The sequence below is a fragment of the Mirounga angustirostris genome, unplaced genomic scaffold (assembly GCF_029215605.1).
Source record: "Mirounga angustirostris isolate CCGP_5_RB_7025 unplaced genomic scaffold, mMirAng1.0.hap1 SCAF_2, whole genome shotgun sequence".
Taxonomy (NCBI): domain Eukaryota; kingdom Metazoa; phylum Chordata; class Mammalia; order Carnivora; family Phocidae; genus Mirounga; species Mirounga angustirostris.
In genome coordinates this window covers 38927508-38946523 of record NW_026991710.1, presented here as the reverse complement: position 1 = coordinate 38946523, position 19016 = coordinate 38927508, and the positions used below count along the sequence as shown (strand labels likewise).

Below are 19016 nucleotides of genomic sequence, written 5' to 3'. Positions count from 1 at the left end.
TTAAAACCAAGGGGCCAGCAGATTTCCATGGCATAACAAAAACTCAAAATGACATTAAATTTTCATTTATTAATTCCACAATGCTTTAGAATATGGACTTGATCCAAATTTTCTTCGGCCCTGCTGAGCTTTCTATTCATGCTTTATGGTCACATGATGACTCAAGACATTTGTATGGAACTTTGAATATACTGGTGTTTAGTAAGACTTTCTTAAACATCAGAATCTCAGCTTATGCACGTTCATTTATCTGTTAATTCAACAAATCATTGTCGAGTGTCATCTTGTGCCAGGAATTGTGCTAGGTGTTGAGGCTGTGTGCACCCTTTGCCTTATGTCTTATAATCATCCTGGCATATTCATAGGATAGCATGGCATTTCCTTATCTGAAGTGAATCCATAATTTAGCAAGCATTCATTTGGCCCTGGTCTGAAGATCCCATTATACTGGGAGTTCAGAGATAGCAGATGTGAGCCACAGGGCTGCATAATACTTGATGGGACACAGAACAATTCTCATCATGGCTTTTCTTTGGTCGGTGATTTCAGGGAATTTTCTTAGGTATAGTGTCAGCTGGTTTTCATCAACAGCCTCCAAATGAATGGCTCTAAAATATTTCTAATAGTGACTGGTACTGGGAATTCTTTTACAATGGCATGGCAGATAAGGACTTGACATTTACTGTGGAGCAGAAACTTGGGTACAGGATCGGTAATTTCCAAGAATGATCTTGCCTCCCATTGATCAGTTTAGTGTCTCCAAACCACTGCCTTTACTGCTTGTTCTACATCAACTTCCAGCCTCACCACAGCAGAAGGTGGGACATTTATCCACTCTTCCGAGGCGTGTTAAAGAACAAGTGGGAGGCAGACTGCTACTGTCCACCAAAGAGTCTCACAAAAGAACCTTTTAGGCTGACCTTCCAAATAGTGATTGCAAGTGTTCTTCCAGCCTGGAGGAGTAGAAACCATATGCCTGATTTTATCATTTCAATATTAAAATTAACGACCAGATTCCACTTCCTGGATTTTTCCCCCATAGGGTCTTATTTTACTATGTCCTTTCTAAGAGCAGTATTTCAGCTTAGAATTTTCTTGGGTTTGTGGATATATTCATGGAAGATTTAAATAGCACTGCAGCTGTACAGAAAAGCTGTTCTAGTGTGTGCTTTGAAAATCAGCTTTTCAATAACTGATAGCTTTAGAACTATGATTGAGAGGAAAAATCCAGTCCTTGTTAAACAAGCTATTTCAGCCACTGGCTACATGTTTCAACTGGCTGGAAGGAGAGACTCACGTTTCCCATTGCTTTGCTCCTGGGGTAGAGGCAGGTTGGTGCCTGTGAGCCTCATGCTTCTCCTGTGTAGCCGCAGAGGGTGAGGGGAAGGGGAAGGTTGATCCAGAAGGTGATGCTCTTCTGCCCAATAGCAATCATCCAGTCCTACTTTTAAATAAGCAGATTATGAAATGGGAGAGGAAAGACGTTTAATTCTGGTTATCAGTTAATATTACAGGACTGACTCATTAAACAGTTCATTAACTACTGTAGAAGCCCAGGAAGTATAATCTGGATAGAATAAATGACTGTAATCTGGTTTCCAAGTGGATTTAAATGCACTGCTTTTGGCTATGTAGCTTTGCCAACTACTTATCTCCTGAGACACATTGTGTGAGACTCATTTTTGCTGTTCCGAGTGTACAGGAGGGAATGATTTTGTTGTTGATTTATTTCAATACCGTTTGCTCATCATTTATTTATTATTCATTTGACTTGTTTTTATTGACTACCTCTTTGTGCTTGGTACTGTGCTAGTTAGTAGGAAAGGGAAAACATAAGAACCCTGCAGCCCTAAGGAATCCACAGTTGGAAGGGACACTCACACAGTATGCTACACGCTAGGCTAGGAAAAAACCTAGAAGGCTGTGTGAAGATACAACAGTTCAGATTAACATCTCTGTGGTGGGGTATTCTGATGATGGTGGTGGATGGTCACATTGAATTTCTCAGAGGAATCAATAGCTAAGTACTAGCTTTGAAAACATAAAAGGGAGGCTAAGAAGATGGAGGAAAGAAGGCAGTGAGGGGTATGTACAAAGATCTGGAAGCAAGACAATGCAGCTGATACTTGTAGAACTAAATGAAGACATCCTGCTAGAGGCCAAGTTTCCGTTTTAATCGGGTTTCCGCAAAAGCAGAACTCTGCTGCAAGGATTTATGTGCAAGCACTTTACTTTTTGAGGTGATCCCAAGAAGTGCTGTGAGGAAATTAAGATGGAAAGTAAGACAATCCAGTAAAGTATGATTAATGAGCAGATTTACCACTGTGTAATCATCTAGAGATTCTCTCAGAGTATGTGTGGAACACACCTCAGAATTGTCCCACTGGTTGACAAAGAAGTGGGATATTTATTTACCAACTTTTGTCTCTTGTTAATTAGGATTACTCAAGGGATGTTAACTTTCTTGAGCTTTTGGTCAAACCCTCTCCCCCAGATCAACCTCCTGTAGGCAGAGTACCCTTTAGTCAGAGAAAGGCAGTAAGCCATCATCTTGTCTGGAGTAATGTCTGGGTAAACCAAATAAAAATAGACAAGGCACCAATAGCATATGCTACACTAGAGTAACTGGGATCGTTACGAGGAGGGTTTGAGAATAATAGGGAAGATAAGATTGGACTGGGAGGCAGGGCCCAGATAATGTAGAGTGTTATGCTTTGTAAGTATTTAAGTTTTTTCTTGAAAACAGTAGAGTGCCAACTGAAAGAATATAAACAAGGAAGTAATGTGATCAGATTTACAATGCATAAATATTATTTTAGTGGAGAGTAGAGAGAGGGAAGACTCATAAGCATGTTAGGTCTGAGAATGTTAATAGCCTATGCAGTAACCAGGTGAGAAATGTTGATTGCCTTTACAAAGGCTGTGAAGACTAGGCATATTGGAAAAATATTGGAGAAGTTGGACAGAAAAGAATAAGGCAGAAGTGGGCAAGAATAGTTGAAGTTTTGTGGCTTGTATAGCTAGCTGGATAGTGTGTCAGTCTTTAAGATCTAGAATACAGCAGGAGGGATGTGTTTGGAGGGATAAGTACCTTGGATTCATTGGATATGAATAAATTTGTATATAGATTTGACTTTAGACAAAAATGTTATTTCCATAAGGGTAAGAATTTTGGGCCTTTCCTCCACTTTTGTATCACTAGAGCCAAGAACAGTGCCTGACATATAAATAAACACTCAATAAACATGTGTTGAATAATTGGATGAATAAGTGAGTGAACGTACAAATGAATAAATTAAAATCTTAGTATGCTTCTCGTGTATCTGAATGATAGCCTCCTGAATATATGGGTCTTCAGGTTGGAGAGAAATTTGGGAAGTAGGCATTGATTTTATAATATTGATATAAAGGTGGTAATCCAAGCCACTGGACAGGCTTATTTACCCAAAGATTGAGATGTCTGAGAGTTGAACCCTATGGAAAGATAGCATCTTAGAATTAGGCAGAGGAAGAGAATCCCACATCAGAGACTAAGAAAGCTAAGGGGAACGTGACTAGACTGTGGAGTTTATGGGAAAAATTTAAAGAAGGAAGAAGTGATTAACAGTTTTAGATGCTACTGAGTTAGTAGGTAAGACACAGATTTTAAAAAATGCCTGTTGAGATAATCCACAAAGAGTTTTAAGGGAAAGGTAGGACAGGATATAAAATAATAATGGGTTGAAGAGTAAATGACAGGTGAAGAATCAGGAATAGTAAATGTAGACAGTTTTTCTCTAAACTGGCAGTGATAGAAAGAACAGTAGCTGGAAGGGGTCAAAAGATTGAGGAGTTGAGGAAGTTGATATTTTCATTTTCTTCTTCGTAATATAAGAAAAATTTTAGTATGTTATATGTTGAGAAAGTGTGAATATTTTTTTAAATGCTAATATAATTAAGTAGACCCAGATCACAGGATTCCTGATTTTTATGTCTCTCTTCAAACATCCATCAGCCCAGAAGGAAACCTTTTAGACAGGAGCCTTTAATTATCTCTTCCTGCAATTGACAGATCTGGGCAAGTTGGGTTTTAGCTCGTTCTTAACATAGCTCCAAGGAATGGAGCTGATTATCTCCATCTAGAAATAGGAAATAAGATGAATTTTGAGCAGAGCACAGAATGTAGTTCCCATATATTTCCAACACTTTCTGAGGTGTACAATATTCATTTAATATTTAGTTCTTTTGAAAAAAGAAGTGAATATCTGAGGATAGAAATAATGGAAGCTTATATTGTAATATTTTACCTCATTTACTTCATAGGGACTAGCCACATTTATGCTTTAGAATATGAAGTGATAACAATGTAATATTAATATTTAACAAGTACTGTTTGCTTACTGTGTTCTAGGTAGAGTGTTAAGTGCTTTATGAATACTACCCCATCAGTAACTCTAAGTACTATTGTTCTTATCCTCATTTTACTCGGGAGAAATCTGAAGCACAGGGAGGCTAAATAACATCCCCCAAGGTCACATAACTAGTATTTAGCAGGTTCTTACCCTTATGGAAACTTGAATCTACCTGATTTCAGAACCTATGGTTCTGACTTTGGTTTTTAACTTCTAACATACTGCCAATAAGAATGATAATGAAGATAGATATTTGGTAGCTTTTGGCTTTAAGATTCATTTTATAGATGTTTTTAGAGGGCACATTTTTCTTGCTTCCTACCAGATATTTGGGCCATCTAGTTTCTGGCCTGCTTGGCTGAAGTGGTTATCTTGGTGGTATACATTAATGTGCTGATGAGCCATTTACCATAAATTGCAACTCAGCTACTGGTTCAATTCATGCTAAATTTGCAATCTGCCTTTACTGAAGTGCAAAATTGTCTTTCTTGTCATAAAGTGGTAGAACATGCAAAATAGTCTAATACCTTATTTTCTAGCTCAAGTAAGATTATCTAAGCTCAGAGCAAGTTTTAAGATTTTCACTTTGGATGAACAGCTGTTTCAGCATGAGAGCCTTGTTAAATGTTGAATGGTTTTGATAATGCCCCATTGGAAACTATAGCTGATAGCATGGTACTTACTCTTCAGGACAAGTCAAATTATTTCCTGGAGAAAATCTAAATGGCTTCAGCAATTTGGGGGGTCGTCTGTTTGACAATGTAAGAGCTACCAAGTGGTGTCATGGTACACTATCAATTTGTTCTGACTTAATGCACTGTTTTACCGAGATGGAATAAAGTTGTAATGAATTGTGTTAAAAGGATAATTCAACATAGGCTTTGTGACCAATTGCCTGTGCTTCCAGTCATTAAAACTAGGGAAAGGAATTGATTTCGGAAATATAAGAGCATACACAATCGGTGGCTCAGTGAGTCCTTTTTTACTAGACACACATGTGTATACACATTAACTTTATACATAATTTGGCACATGGATTGCTGAACTTCATTATCTTTAATTACTTGTAGATAATTACATGTTTGAAGAATCATTCGCAAGTCAGAAACTAGAGCTACTACTTATGTTGATACCTTCTCTGGGTTACAGTTAAAGTTGAAATTGCAGTGTCTTATGCACCAGGGGGAGAAATGTTTCGGCTTTACCATATCATATACTTAAGTGGTATTTTTTTTATTTTATTATGTTATGTTAATCACCATAAATTACATTAGTTTTTGATGTAGTGTTCCATGATTCATTGTTTGCGTATAACACCCAGGGCTCCATGCAGTACGTGCCCTCTTTAATACCCATCACCAGGCTAACCCATCCCCCCACCCCCCTGCCTCTAGAACCCTGTTTGTTTCTCAGTGTCCATAGTCTCTCATGGTTCATCTCCCCCTCCGATTTCCTCCCCCTTCATTTTTCCCTTCTTACTATCCTCTTTTTTTTTTTTTTAACATATAATGTATTGTTTGTTTCAGAGGTACAGATCTGTGATTCAACAGTTTTAGACAATTCACAGCACTCACCATAGCACATACCCTCCCCAGTGTCTATCACCCAGCCACCCCATCCCTCCCACCCCCCACCACTCCAGCAATGCTCAGTTTGTTTCCTGAGATTAAGAATTCCTCATATCAGTGAGATCATATGATACATGTCTTTCTCTGACTGACTTATTTCGCTCATCATAATACCCTCCAGTTCCATCCACATTGTTGCAAATGGCAAGATTTCGTGTTTTTCTGATGGCTGCATAATATTCCATTGTATATATATACCACATCTTCTTTATCTATTCATCTGTCGATGGACATCTTGGCTCTTTCCATAGTTTGGCTATTGTGGACATTGCTGCTATAAACATCGGGGTACACGTACCCTTTCGGATCCCTACTTTTGTATCTTTGGGGTAAATACCCAGTAGTGCAATTGTTGCATCGTATGGTAGCTCTATTTTCAACTTTTTGAGGAACCTCCATACTGTTTTCCAGAGTGGCTGCACCGGCTTGCATTCCCGAATGGTAAAATTTTAAACATCTTTTGTGTGCTATATTCTAACTTAAGAGAAAGTTTGTGGAAGAAAGTTGGGGCAAACCTTCCCTCTTGCAGAAGATCATCATCAAAATATTTCATCATAAAGAAGACAGAGATTTTGAGGGGTAATATTGATTCATTTTTAAAACAGTTCAAAATGTACAGGATAGCTGAGATACAGAGTAATGTCTATAAGCATATTATGACAACTGAGCACCAAAGGAATAGGAAGAATATAAGGAAGAATGGGAGAAAGAGGAACCTGTAAGAACTCTAGAACAATTTTCACATATACTGGAAAGGAAGGACTAATCAGAGAAAGATTCTTTTGTGAGTCAAAGCATAGTACAGTGTTTAGCTTATGATAGAAACCAAATAAATATAAATAAAATTAATTCTGAAAAGCCAAACCGTTTAGCATTGTCACTCACCTGGTTTTGCGTTTTGGGGACATATTTCAGGTAAATTCTTTTCTGCTTCCCTTCAGTCCCATTAACATATGCATTTGCTGTTGTAGGCAGCATCCTGAAGTGGTTAACAGTGTGGGTTTGGAATTCAAATCATGCTTCTGACCCATTTTAATTGTCTGACCTTGGGAGAAGTACCTAACTTTTCTAGGCTTTAGTGTCCTCACTGGAAAAACTGAGAATGTTAATACTAGCTCCCGGTGGTTGCAGGAGATATGTGAGGTTATTTGTGAAAAACATTTAGTGTAGTACTTGGTCCTTAGCAAGTACTCAATACACTGTAGAGATGTTGGTGGAGATTTACGATCTCCATCTGGCAAGTGCTAGTATGAGACATTAATTATGTGAGAGTAGCCCTGAATGTAAAGCATTGCCTTAATTGCCATTTCAAAACAATATAAGAGGAAGAAAAGAAAAGGAAGATTTTAGAACATCCTCAAGGGATCTCAAATTTTAACTGACAAGGAAGTTTCTCAGCCTTCCTATCCTTAAGCTACTGAGAGAAATCTTCAGAATTTGTCCCCGCTACCATAAGGCACTTCCTTCCTTTCCCCCACAGTTCCTCTTTTACCTGGTTAAGTCTTACTCATCCCTGAGGTTTCACTCCCTTTCTCAAAGAAGCTTTCTCAGGTAATGTACTCCCTAATTCTTTAATTTTCCTTTATAGCGTTTATTGTTTATTATAATTTTTCTATAATTCCTGAGAGAAGTTGCCAAGACTGTATTTTTTCACTTCCATACTCCCAATGCTCAGCAAAATAACTTGAAAAATTGGACACTCAATACATATATGTTGGACAAATTAATAATGGGGTGAATCAATGTCTTTAATAAGTCCTTTATTGCTTATGAGCTGAATTGTGGATCTTCTACTGCTCACTTCCAACAGGAGAGGAAGCCTGGCACTTGAACTCTTTTTCCTAAAAGTAAATCTATTGAAGCTATTATAAATGTTTAGATTCAGTAGGCAAACATTGTCTAATATTGTAAAGAAACTCAGGCTGTCTTAGGTAAGGTTCTTGGCTCATCAAAGGCTTTCTTACACTGCATAGCTATGATTTTACAAAGGGATGTAACTGATAATTCTTGAGCTTTGAAATGTTTCCTTCTAGCAGAAGTCTACTGAGAAGCTGGTCTTGAGAAATTATTGCTTTTTGGATAGTGCTCTTGTTGCCTTTGCTGATGTAGATAAAATTGTGACTCAGACTACTCGGTATATCAGCCTCCTGTTTGGTTGGCATGAACCTGAATCCTTCTGGGTGGGTGTTTATCATAGCACAGTTTCATTATGATCAAATTGTATCAAGTCTATAGGAAGAAAAAAAACAGTGTCTAAATGTTTTCTAAGTTCAAATGTAATTTTCTGAATATTTTGAAGTTGAAGCAAATCATTTCCATAGGATGATGGGCATGCTTTGAAAAATAAATTCATTTGGCCACCCAAGTCAGGGATTTAAAAACTTGGAAAGATTTCTTTTGCAATGTTTAACCAGATATCTACATATATTAACTCTACTTTTAAGGATTAAAAAAAATCTTAATATAAAATGTGGAAAAGAAAAGTTATAAATTATGTTATTAATGACATTTTCCCAATATTTAAACAAATAAATGCCCCGAAATTCACAACACACACACACACACACACAGAAAGAGAGAGAAAGAGAGAGAGTCAGACATTAGAGTCATAATAGGAAGAGAGGAAAAAATATTTAGGGAAAAGTATGGGGTTGTTAAGAAGGATCTGGAGCTAAGTCCAAACTAGAAGGATAAATAAAAGCCTCAGTTAACCAAATTCCTCTGATTTGAGTGAAGAGAAGATGAAAGGAGCTCAAAAGGTATCCTGGAGGAATCTTATATCTAGGCAATTGGGACAGTTTAGGAAGAGAATGTAGATGTTCCCTGGTATATATGAAAGTATTTGTATTCATCAAGAACAACTAAGAATATTACAAAGAGACCAATGCTTAATTCCTGTCAAAGGCATCTCTATTTCTCTGTATGTCTTGTATCTTAACTCTATCCAGGACTTGGGGTTATCAGAAAAGTATACTCACATCATTAGTTTTTGATGTAGTGTTCCATGATTCATTGTTTGCGTATAATACCCAGGGCTCCATGCAGTACGTGCCCTCCTTAATACCCATCACCAGGCTAACCCATCCCCCCAAGCCCCGCCCCGCTAGAACCCTCAGTTTGTTTCTCAGAGTCCATCGTCTCTCATGATTCGTCTCCCCCTCTGATTTCCTCCTCTTCATTTTTCCCTTCCTACTATCTTCTTCTTTTTTTTAGTATATAATGTATTATTTGTTTCAGAGGTATAGGTCTGTGATTCAGCAGTCTTGCACAATTCACAGCGCTCACCATAGCACATACCCTCCCCAATGTCTATCACCCAGCCACCCCATCCCTCCCACCCCCACCACTCCAGCAACCCTCAGTTTGTTTCCTGAGATTAAGAATTCCTCATATCAGTGAGCTCATATGATACATGTCTTTCCCTGATTGACTTATTTCGCTCAGCATAATACCCTTTGTAATGTATGGTGATTAACGTAACATAATAAAATTAAAAAAAAAAAAAAGAAAGGTATACTCAGTGGAGAAGAGAGAAGAGAACAGACTAGAAACAAAGAAAAAATCTGAAAAGGACAGCTGCAAGTTTGTTTAGGTTTTATTTTTTTCTTATGAGGTTAGTTAATATTCATTATTTTAAAAATCATAAAATATATGTGCCTTCAATTTAATTTTATGGAAGTTAGAGAATTGCTTTAGTCGGCTCAGGCTGCCGTAACAAAAATAACATGGATTGGACGGCTTAAACAACTGAAATGTGTTTTCTCGTGGTTCTAAAGGCTAGAAAATCCAAGATCAAGATTCCAGCAGGTTTGGTTTCTGGTGAGAGCTCTCTTTCTGGTTTGCAGATGGCTGCCTTCTTGTTGTATCCTCTTTTGACACAGAGAAAGAGCTCCGTGGTGTCTCTTCTTTTATAAGGATACCAGTTTTATCTGGTCAGGGCTCCATCATTATGACCTAATTTAGCCTTAATCACTTCCTTAAAGATCCTATCTCCAATACAGTCCCAGGGTGGGTGGTTAGGACTTCAACATATGAATTTAGAGTGGGACACAGTTCAGTCTATAGTAATGATTCAAACCTCTTAATGTTTTGATTATTTTACCTTCTTTGACATTTGTTGCCTTCTACTATCCCAAGTCTAGTGCTTTCACTGCCCCATTTCCTGCATCCAACTTAAATGTGGAAGAAAGTCCTTTTGACTTCTGTAATTGAAATAAGAGAGAAAAGAGAGTGATATTATAGTGCCGAACCAATATATCCACAGATACAATTCTTTTTAATATTCCATTACATTTAGAAAGTGGGCCAGCCAAACTAGGTTGCCAAAGTTCTCATTTTAAGCCAATGTTCTGTGTATCTTTTCATGGCATAGCGTGGTGTGAATATCTTCCTCGAGGTTGGATTACATCAATTCCTCCAGTCTTTGCTGTTTCCCCGATGACTAGTTTTTGGACTTTACTAACAGTTGGAAGGTTCCAGAAAGAGACCAGTGATCTAATACATGAGATTCCTTTGTTATATAACCCACAACATTTTTGCACATTGAAATACCCGTGGCTATAGTTTTTCCTCTATGGAGTATGACATATGGTTGGGCAGCTAATTAGTTAAAAGCATGTTAGCTGAGTGCCAATTGTAGAAGAACCACTGAGCAAAAGTTAACCATTGCTGCTGCTGTTGTTGTTTTCTTCCTAGAAGAGCTTTTTATATTTGTCTTACATCACAAGTTACAGGATTTACTATAGTGTTAATTCTCCCATTTACTGTGTCAAATACACATTTTAATTTTGTATTGCATTTTATATTTCCTCATATTTATTTCTCATTTCAGCCAGCAACATCCTTTTCCTGGACGACTTCCTCTTATACCACAGACTGTCCCTTGCTTCGGTGTTCCTTCACCTTTCTGATTATTAGAAATGGTGGCCATATTTTTATAGAAACCCAGAAAATATCTTCTAAAAGTTTATTTACCATAGTGGGATTTATAAAGAGTGATATACCTTTTTCTTTTGGGGACAGAATCTCATTATCTGCCTTCTGCTGGATTATGTCTATATAATGTTTGTTTGATGTCTACTATGTGCTGGACATTATAAGTACCTTACATGCATTATTTTATTTATTCATTATGAGGAAGGTACCATTGTTACTCCTGTTTTGGCAAGGATTTTTGAAGTTTCAAGAGGTCAAATAACTTGCCTGATATCTCACAGCTAGTAAAAGGCAAATTCAATACTTGTATCCAGGTCTGTCTGATTTGGGGGTACATAATCCTAATTATTTAGCCAGTGTTTCCCAATTTCTGATTTCTGATGATTAGCAATAACATAACTGATAAATAAGGCTTCCTGCAAATAGGCCAGAGACTGAATTTTTAACTAGCTCCCAGGTTATTCTTTTTCTCTTTTTTTTTTTAGATTTATTGATTTATTTCAGAGAGAGGAAGAGAGAGAAAGAGCGCACGTGCACCTACGAGCAGGGTAGGGGCAGAGAAAGAGGGAGAGGAAGAGAATCTCAAGCAGACTCCCTGCTGAGCATGGAGCCCATCATGGGGCTCAACCTCACGACCCTGAGATCATGTCCTGAGCCGAAACCAAGAGTCGAATGCTTAACCAGCTGATTCCCCCAGTGGCCCCCCAGATTATTCTTATAAACACCTAGAATGACTATAATGCTGCTTTTCATTAATAAGCAAGAAAAGATTCATCCAGGTTTGTGTTTGCATTTGGATAAAATGAGTAGAGGGCCCTTTGCCCTCTACCGTCTCCAGGGTTATGTTGGGAGCACTGGTGAATGCGGTTCTCAGAGCAATTGCAGTAGCATTCAGTCAAGTTCACTTGATCAAATTGAGAGCTTCTGCTCTGACTAGTGAAAGCTGGGACAAAGAGATTTCCTCTGCTAGAGCCATATATTTAACTGGCAAATAAAAAGAAGCACTAGCAATCGCTATGAAACAAAATTAACCACCACATTGCATGTCTTCACGAAATCCTGATATTTTAAACTTTCGGCTTCTAAACCTGTAAAGACAAAATGAATAAATTCTGTAGGGGTTTGTTCTCTGGTAATTTCAAATTGAAGACATAAATTTTTTTATCCCAGTGCCTGTTATTGAAAGTAGTATTTTCATAGCTTATAGAAATACAAACATTGAATTAAATGCTAACATTGGGAGAAAATGAAATACAATAAACAGAGAACTCAGCATTTTCATTTATACATTTTGTTGTTCAATGTATGATTGAGTCCTCTGGTAACTATTTATGAAATACTTAGCATATTTATTTGGAGGGGATGTTTTTCATTTCTATGTGGTAGCATTTTCTAAAAACACTACTGATAGTCCTCAGTAAATCATTACCTTGGAGATCAGTTTCAGCTGCTCTACCGTACTTGTTTGTTTCCTTATTAAATAAGATGTGTGGCTGAAGTCCTGTCAGAATGGCCTGGAATAAATGTTTTTACGTTATTGGGTTTTTTTTTTAAATATTTGACTCATTGATATTCTAGAGGAAAAACCTGTTCATTATTAGCCTTGTTTGTTTTTAATTTGGAAGGGTTAAATTACATTTTATTAAACTTCATTAGCTTCTCAAGCAAGCAATGTGAATGTAACGTGTATTCTGCAAAGCTCATCTTAGTCACTTTATCTCACTGCTGCTGGAGTAATAAGTGGAGATGAATTTTCTTTTTGCAGTTGATAATACTTCTTTGGAAATTGTGTCAGATCACAGTCATGATTGACGAATTGCTTGGATGTGCTCCTGTTTGCCCATTGCTGCTTTCATTTGTTGGCAATGTTTGAGTCTGCCACCTCGTGTCTCTATCCCACCAGTTTCCTTGCTTTGGGCTATTGTGACTAATGACAAAATGATTTCAAACTCAGTCATTTTTTATAATTCAAATGAAGCTTAGGTGCTTTTCTTGTTTGTAACCACCGCGTGTCTGCTGAATACTGATGATGCCACTCAAGTCTCAACATTGCATCACTCTGACACAAAATTCCAAATTTCCAAAATTCGAGGTCTGTGTGAATAGTATTCCTAGTGAATCCTGTGCCACGTGGGCCAGCAGGTTTTTCAATTCTCTTGTGGTTTGTCACCATGGAAAATGACAACTACTTTTTACATAGTAGTCTTTGGGACATCAGTACAAAATATCTTATCATTTGGCTGCTTGACAGAAAGCAAAGATTTAAGCCCCAAATCAGTCTAATTCTGCTTTCCTTTAAGTGGGTTCTGATATATAGAGTATTGAGACTCGTTAGGCATTTTTAGTCAGACTTAGGATTGCATCAGGGTAACATGCACTTAGGCACTGCCTGCAATATTCTAAAAATCTGCCCCATCAACAAAGGAATGGTTATCTGGATGCCAGATTTTTGACATTTTCTCTTCAATTTTTTTAATTTGAAAAAGAATCTTGATTCCATAATATATCTGTTTCAATGAAATATATTAAAAAATGAAGTAGGTGCCTGGTGTGTGCATTCTCCTACAGTGATTAATAAGATCGTATTTGTACTCTAGAAGCTTACTAATAGTTTTAAACCAAGAATAAAAAGATTTGATCTTTTTTGGAATGGTAATCCTAGTGGCACACTTCATACCACTCCCTCCATTTTCATGAAGTCTCCTGCTTCTTTGATTCTTTTCTTCCAATCACTTTAGATGGATCCTATCTCTTTGGCTTGGGATCGCTTTCTTTCTCCAGGTATATTCAAGTCTATGCTTAATTTCTTTGATATTTATAACTTGTCTAATAGTAGATGTTGTGAGAATGTATAGTATATCCAGTCAGAACATAATTTTCAAACCATCAAAAAGAGAAGTCATACAAATATGAAATGGACATCTGCCAAAGTTTTATCCAGCTCATTAATTAACGAGGGAACCACATAAATGGTAAAACAGGTTCAAAATCTTCTTAATGATTACAAATAGCCATTTAAAAAAATGGAGTACTACAATAAATACTAGGTATGATATAGAAGTGATTAATATCCTACAGGGCAACCAAACCATAACATAACCTTTGGTGGTCTGTCCTACTGGACAGGAAGCTATGAGTTAACACGTAACTTCATGGTGTTTGCCCTCAAACCCAATATTAAATAGCAAAATCACACTCAAGTAAGTTTCCCTACAAGCTTAATAATCCTTGGGTGGACTTGTTAAACAGTGCCCCACTGTGACATTGAAAGGACATGCTGTACTCTTTTCTGATTTCCAAGTCTTTAATCAGTTTCTAACAATGTACGTAACTATTACGAGTGCTTAGCTGCCTCAAATAGATAGGTGTTGTTCATTAAGTTCTTTAATGGCTCCTCCGCATTTGTTTATCAAGAGGCTATGTAACATGGCAAAACCCTCTGTAAGTAACTCGCTGTATGACTTCAAGCCAGTCACAACCTCTATGTTCTTACTTTTCTCTACACCTAAAATGAGGAGCTGGAATTTTAGAATTTCTCCTGGTTTTAAAATACTGTTACTCTTTAAGAATGGATTATAAAGGGCAAAATATCTTGGTCCTTAACTAGTATGTGGAGTTAGGCAACAGGGCCTCCTAATGGTCTTCGATGAATTCTGGGCAGGTCAGCCTTCTACTTACCCCAGAATGTTTGAGAACTAGCCCCCTCACAGTAAGTTTGGCAGTATCTTCTGTTAGGACCCTTGATTTAATTGGACTATATATGTTATCTGGAGCCACAATAATACTACATAACAAACAAGTACAAAATTTCAGTGGCATACAATAAACATTTAATTTTGCTTTCAAGTCTATGGGTTAACTGGGAAGTTCTGTTGATCTTGATTAGGCTTGGCTGGGCAGTTCATCCTCTCTTAGCTGGGACAGATTCATGTGTCTAGTGATCAGCTAACTGTTGGGTGACCTAGGATAGCCTCACTGGGATGACTGGCTCTGCTCCAAAGGATCTTTTTAGCAGTTTAGTCCTAGCTTGTTCTAGTGGTGTTGATGGCAGTGTTTTGAGAGAGAGTGGAAGCAAGCAAGAACTCTTAAGGCTAAGACAAAATGACACACCCATCACTTGCACCACATACTGTTGGCCAGAGAAAGTTATAAGGAAGCCTGTAGGGAAATAAACTCCATCTCTTGATGGGACAGGAGTGGGACATTCATATCACAAGGGGGCATGAATATGAATATGGAGGAGGAGGAAAATTTGTTGCAATTTCTGTATTTAATCAACGATATAGAACATGATTCACAGTTGGGATTTCAGGAAGTTGCAGAAAGTTGCAGACCTAGAGGGAAAGAAGACAGAATCCTGTAAATGTTTTTGTGCTTTTTTCTGGGGCCTACCTAAGTCACTTAGAGTTAATTTCATCCTTTCAGTTCTTACTTTTAAAATTCATTCAGCAGGACTCTAGAGCTGTGTTAGGGCTAATTATTCCATATTACTGAAGCAAGGTCCTTCTTTGTACTCTACCAAACGCTACACGAATGGTGAGATTTTACAGTCTGGCTGGTGGGAAAATGCATTATCCCTAGTTTTGTGTGTTCCAGGTACTGTTTCTTCCAATTCTTTTAGGGGGTTCTTTTTGCAGCCTTGGGTAGTGCTTCATACTCATAAACTGATCTGGGCTTAGCAAAATAGTCAATGGAGACTCTTTCAGATTTTTGGAGTGCTCTCTCTCTCTCTCTCTCTCACTTTTTTTAGCATACACTTGCCTGTTACTTTTTCCTATAAATGCTAGCCACCTTGACTTCCCCAGATTCTCAGCTCATGTCCTCAATTCAGGGAATCTGTCATATTTCTCCTGGATTCTCCTTTCCTGTTCTACAGCATGGAAATGCTTTCAAGTTTGATTCTTTTCTCTCAAGGATTATGGTTCTATGTTGTCTAATGCTCAGTGTCTTCAAAAGACAATTTCTTTGGGTGCCTGGGTGGCTCAGTTGGTTAAGTGTCTGCCTTCAGCTCGGGTCATGATCACAGGGTCCTGGGATCAACCCCCGCATTGAGCTCCCTGCTCAGCGGGGAGTCTGCTTCTTTCTCCCTCTGCCCCTCCCCCTGCTTGTGTGCTCTCTCTCTCAAATAAATAAAATCTTTGAAAAAAAAAAAAACAAAACAATTGCTTCACATGTTTTGTCCAGTTTTTTTTTTTCCCTGTCATTTCATACAGGAGAGTAAATTTAGTCCCTTTTACTCCATTTTGGCCAGAAGTGGAAGCCTCTGATTCTTAGAATTTAGTTTTGGGAAAAATATGAGTTTCTAAAGATTACGGGCAGCCTGACTTTTTGTGGAAGAAAGCAGTATGCAATATAAGATTATATTTGAAGACATATGTTTCTTTCCTGCTTGTTTAATTGGTCTGCTATTCCTCTCTTCCCTTCTCTTCTTAGTATATTGAGCATTTTACTAGTTTGACATTCACTATATTTTACTTTTGTTGTATTTTTGATTGAATCATGTGTGTGGGTATGAATCTTGTCAATGATAGTGTAAACTCTTTAAATGTGGATATACCTTATTGTCTATATTCTTCACTGTGTGTATGACATTTCAAAATTAATGTTAATCGATTAACTATTATTCCATTCTGTAAAAAAGGACTCAAAATCTGAGGATTAATTGACATTTACAATGTGCTTAGTAGAGGAAAATTTCAGGGTAAATAATGGTATCTTCAGCTTTTATGTTGATGTCAATTTTGGTTTCAATTGTCTCCACCAATATTAGGTGCCATATGTTAGACTACAATTTCTCATGAGTTCAACTGAACCTGCCTGGAAGAATACTCCAGACTGACATAAAGAATACTTCCTAAACCTCTCAGATCTTACTTTGGCTCTATATTTTGTGAGGCTTTTATTCTTTCTCTACTTAGCAAATTTGAAGTCATAATCCACAAATACATTAGATACGGATTAAACACTTTCAGCCTACTTGATGGGTGTGGTTTTGAAAAAGGATTATATTTGTAGAATAAACATGTCTCTGTAAAATGAGCTGTCAGTCAATTGTATATGATTTTATCTGTGATATTCCTGTAGGCTGGCTCCTTCTAATCAGCCACTTGTGCGCTGGTCTTCTTCCTCTCCTTCTTCATCTCCTCACTTACCATCTATTTCATAAAATGGTAAGGGGAGAGGGCATAGAAGGCAACTATCCTAAAGTAGTTTAGGATAAACATAATTAAGGAAGAAATGTTTTTATAAAAAAATCATGGTATATTCTAAAGACAGACATGACTATTTGGGGAATCATTTGAGCATTGTTTTCCTTCATTAGCATGGACAATCTATAGTTAGCTATCCAGTTATTTATCATGCCTGCCAGAATATAAGGAGAATTAATTTTAATCTTTATCATGCATCTGTATTCAAGTATAGTCTTGTTCTACACATAAAGTTATTTGATGGAAAATAGTTCCATTTTGATTTAAACACCCTTTCTTGGTAAATGGTTTGAATTCAGATATTTATTCAATGGTATGGTGATGCTGTTTATATGTCTAATATAACATTTATTTAAAATTAATGCTCCTTTGCATTTTTGTTATTGTGGTGAAAAGATAAAATGCATTAGGATTTCCAGATTTTATAATAATGTGTGTTATTGCCTATGTAAGATTATGAAAATAAATTTCAGGGATTTGGAAATTTAAGGTTTTGGAGTTTCCTTTTTTTAAGGAATGTCGTGCACATATGCATGGTTATTATTGTTATTCTGTGCACAAGACTAAGTAAGGTTCCTCCTGTTTATAAAAAAAACATATGTAAAACTCACTGAAGGGTATACAACCTGTCACAGAATATGATTTACAATAAAACTGAACAAAGAAGTTGTACTGCTATCATCATGGACTCCTAAAATTAAATCAAGCATAAGTCTAGTTTATAGTTCTAAAAGCCAAATCTTTCTATAGATTAAAATTCTGATTACTTATAAAAGTGGACAATATTTTGAAGTAGAAGATTTTTGATTCAGTGTTCCAAATACATTCATGTTCTTTTTTAGTTAGGTATTTTTAAGCTTTTACATCAAGCTGAGTAGCTAGAGCATATTAATAACAGCTTATTTTATAGAAGCAATGAATTTTAATTATTTGATCCCTTTAAATTTTTAAATTTTCCACATAAAATGACATAATCAATGTAATTTTTAATATACCCTTTCAGAACACAAATGCCAGTCTGAACATGAGGAAAAGATCAAATGCCTCAGTTCACTCTGAACCTGATGTTGGCAACAGAACTGAGGTGGGAAACCATTCGAGCAAATCTTCCACAGTTCTTCAAGGATCTTCCGAAGCCACATCGAAGTCTTACTTAGCTTCCAGTCCAAACCCATTCAGCCATGCAAATGCAGCGGAAACGATATCTGCTGCAAGAGCACCTCTATCTGCTCCTCCTTCTACTCCTCGTAGAACTGGGTCTGTGGCCCAACAGGCTTCCGTTGGATCTGCTTCTACCCACCGTGTGTTCGGATCGAGACTGGAGCGAATTAAGACCACCGTTAATACCATAGGGGCTCCCGGGAAGTTGTCAGCCACCACTCCTCCCTCTGCTCCACCACCGCCTGGATCCGGCACAAGCAAAATAGACAAATATGCCCGCATTCTCTTTCCAGTAACATTCGGGGCATTTAACATGGTCTATTGGGTTGTTTATTTATCTAAGGACACTATGGAGAAATCAGAAAGTCTAATGTAATTGTGTTGCTAGAGTAGTTTCCTAAAAGATGATGAACTTAATGCAGAATGCCTTTTTAAATGTTTTTAAAGATAAATCATTGTTCTTTATTAAAATAAAAAGTCTACGTAATTTTTACATTTAAAAAATTCAAGCCAGTTATTGGGAGAGTTAATTCATTCCTCAGTGAAGAGAGAGTGAGCCATCTTTCATTGCAGAAAAATGATTTGAATAGAGTCAGTTCAGCATTCAAATTAGATGAATTGCAGACCATCCTGGAAAGTTGGGACGAGAGAAATAGGGCTACTAGAGGGACGTGGTACATACTTATACATTG

General features: G+C 37.2%; 1 protein-coding gene across 3 annotated transcripts in view; it reads left to right on the top strand.

Moving 5' to 3' along the window:
• Positions 1–18740, top strand: part of GABRA4 (gamma-aminobutyric acid type A receptor subunit alpha4) — a 61615-nt gene extending 42875 nt beyond the window's left edge. For all 3 annotated transcript variants that reach the window (XM_045879461.1, XM_045879460.1, XM_045879459.1), the window contains one exon: positions 18167–18740. In XM_045879461.1, coding sequence (XP_045735417.1) covers positions 18167–18700 — 534 coding nt within the window. In that variant the 3' untranslated portion in view covers positions 18701–18740. The remainder of the gene's footprint in view (positions 1–18166) is intronic.
• Positions 18741–19016: the final 276 nt, after the last annotated feature.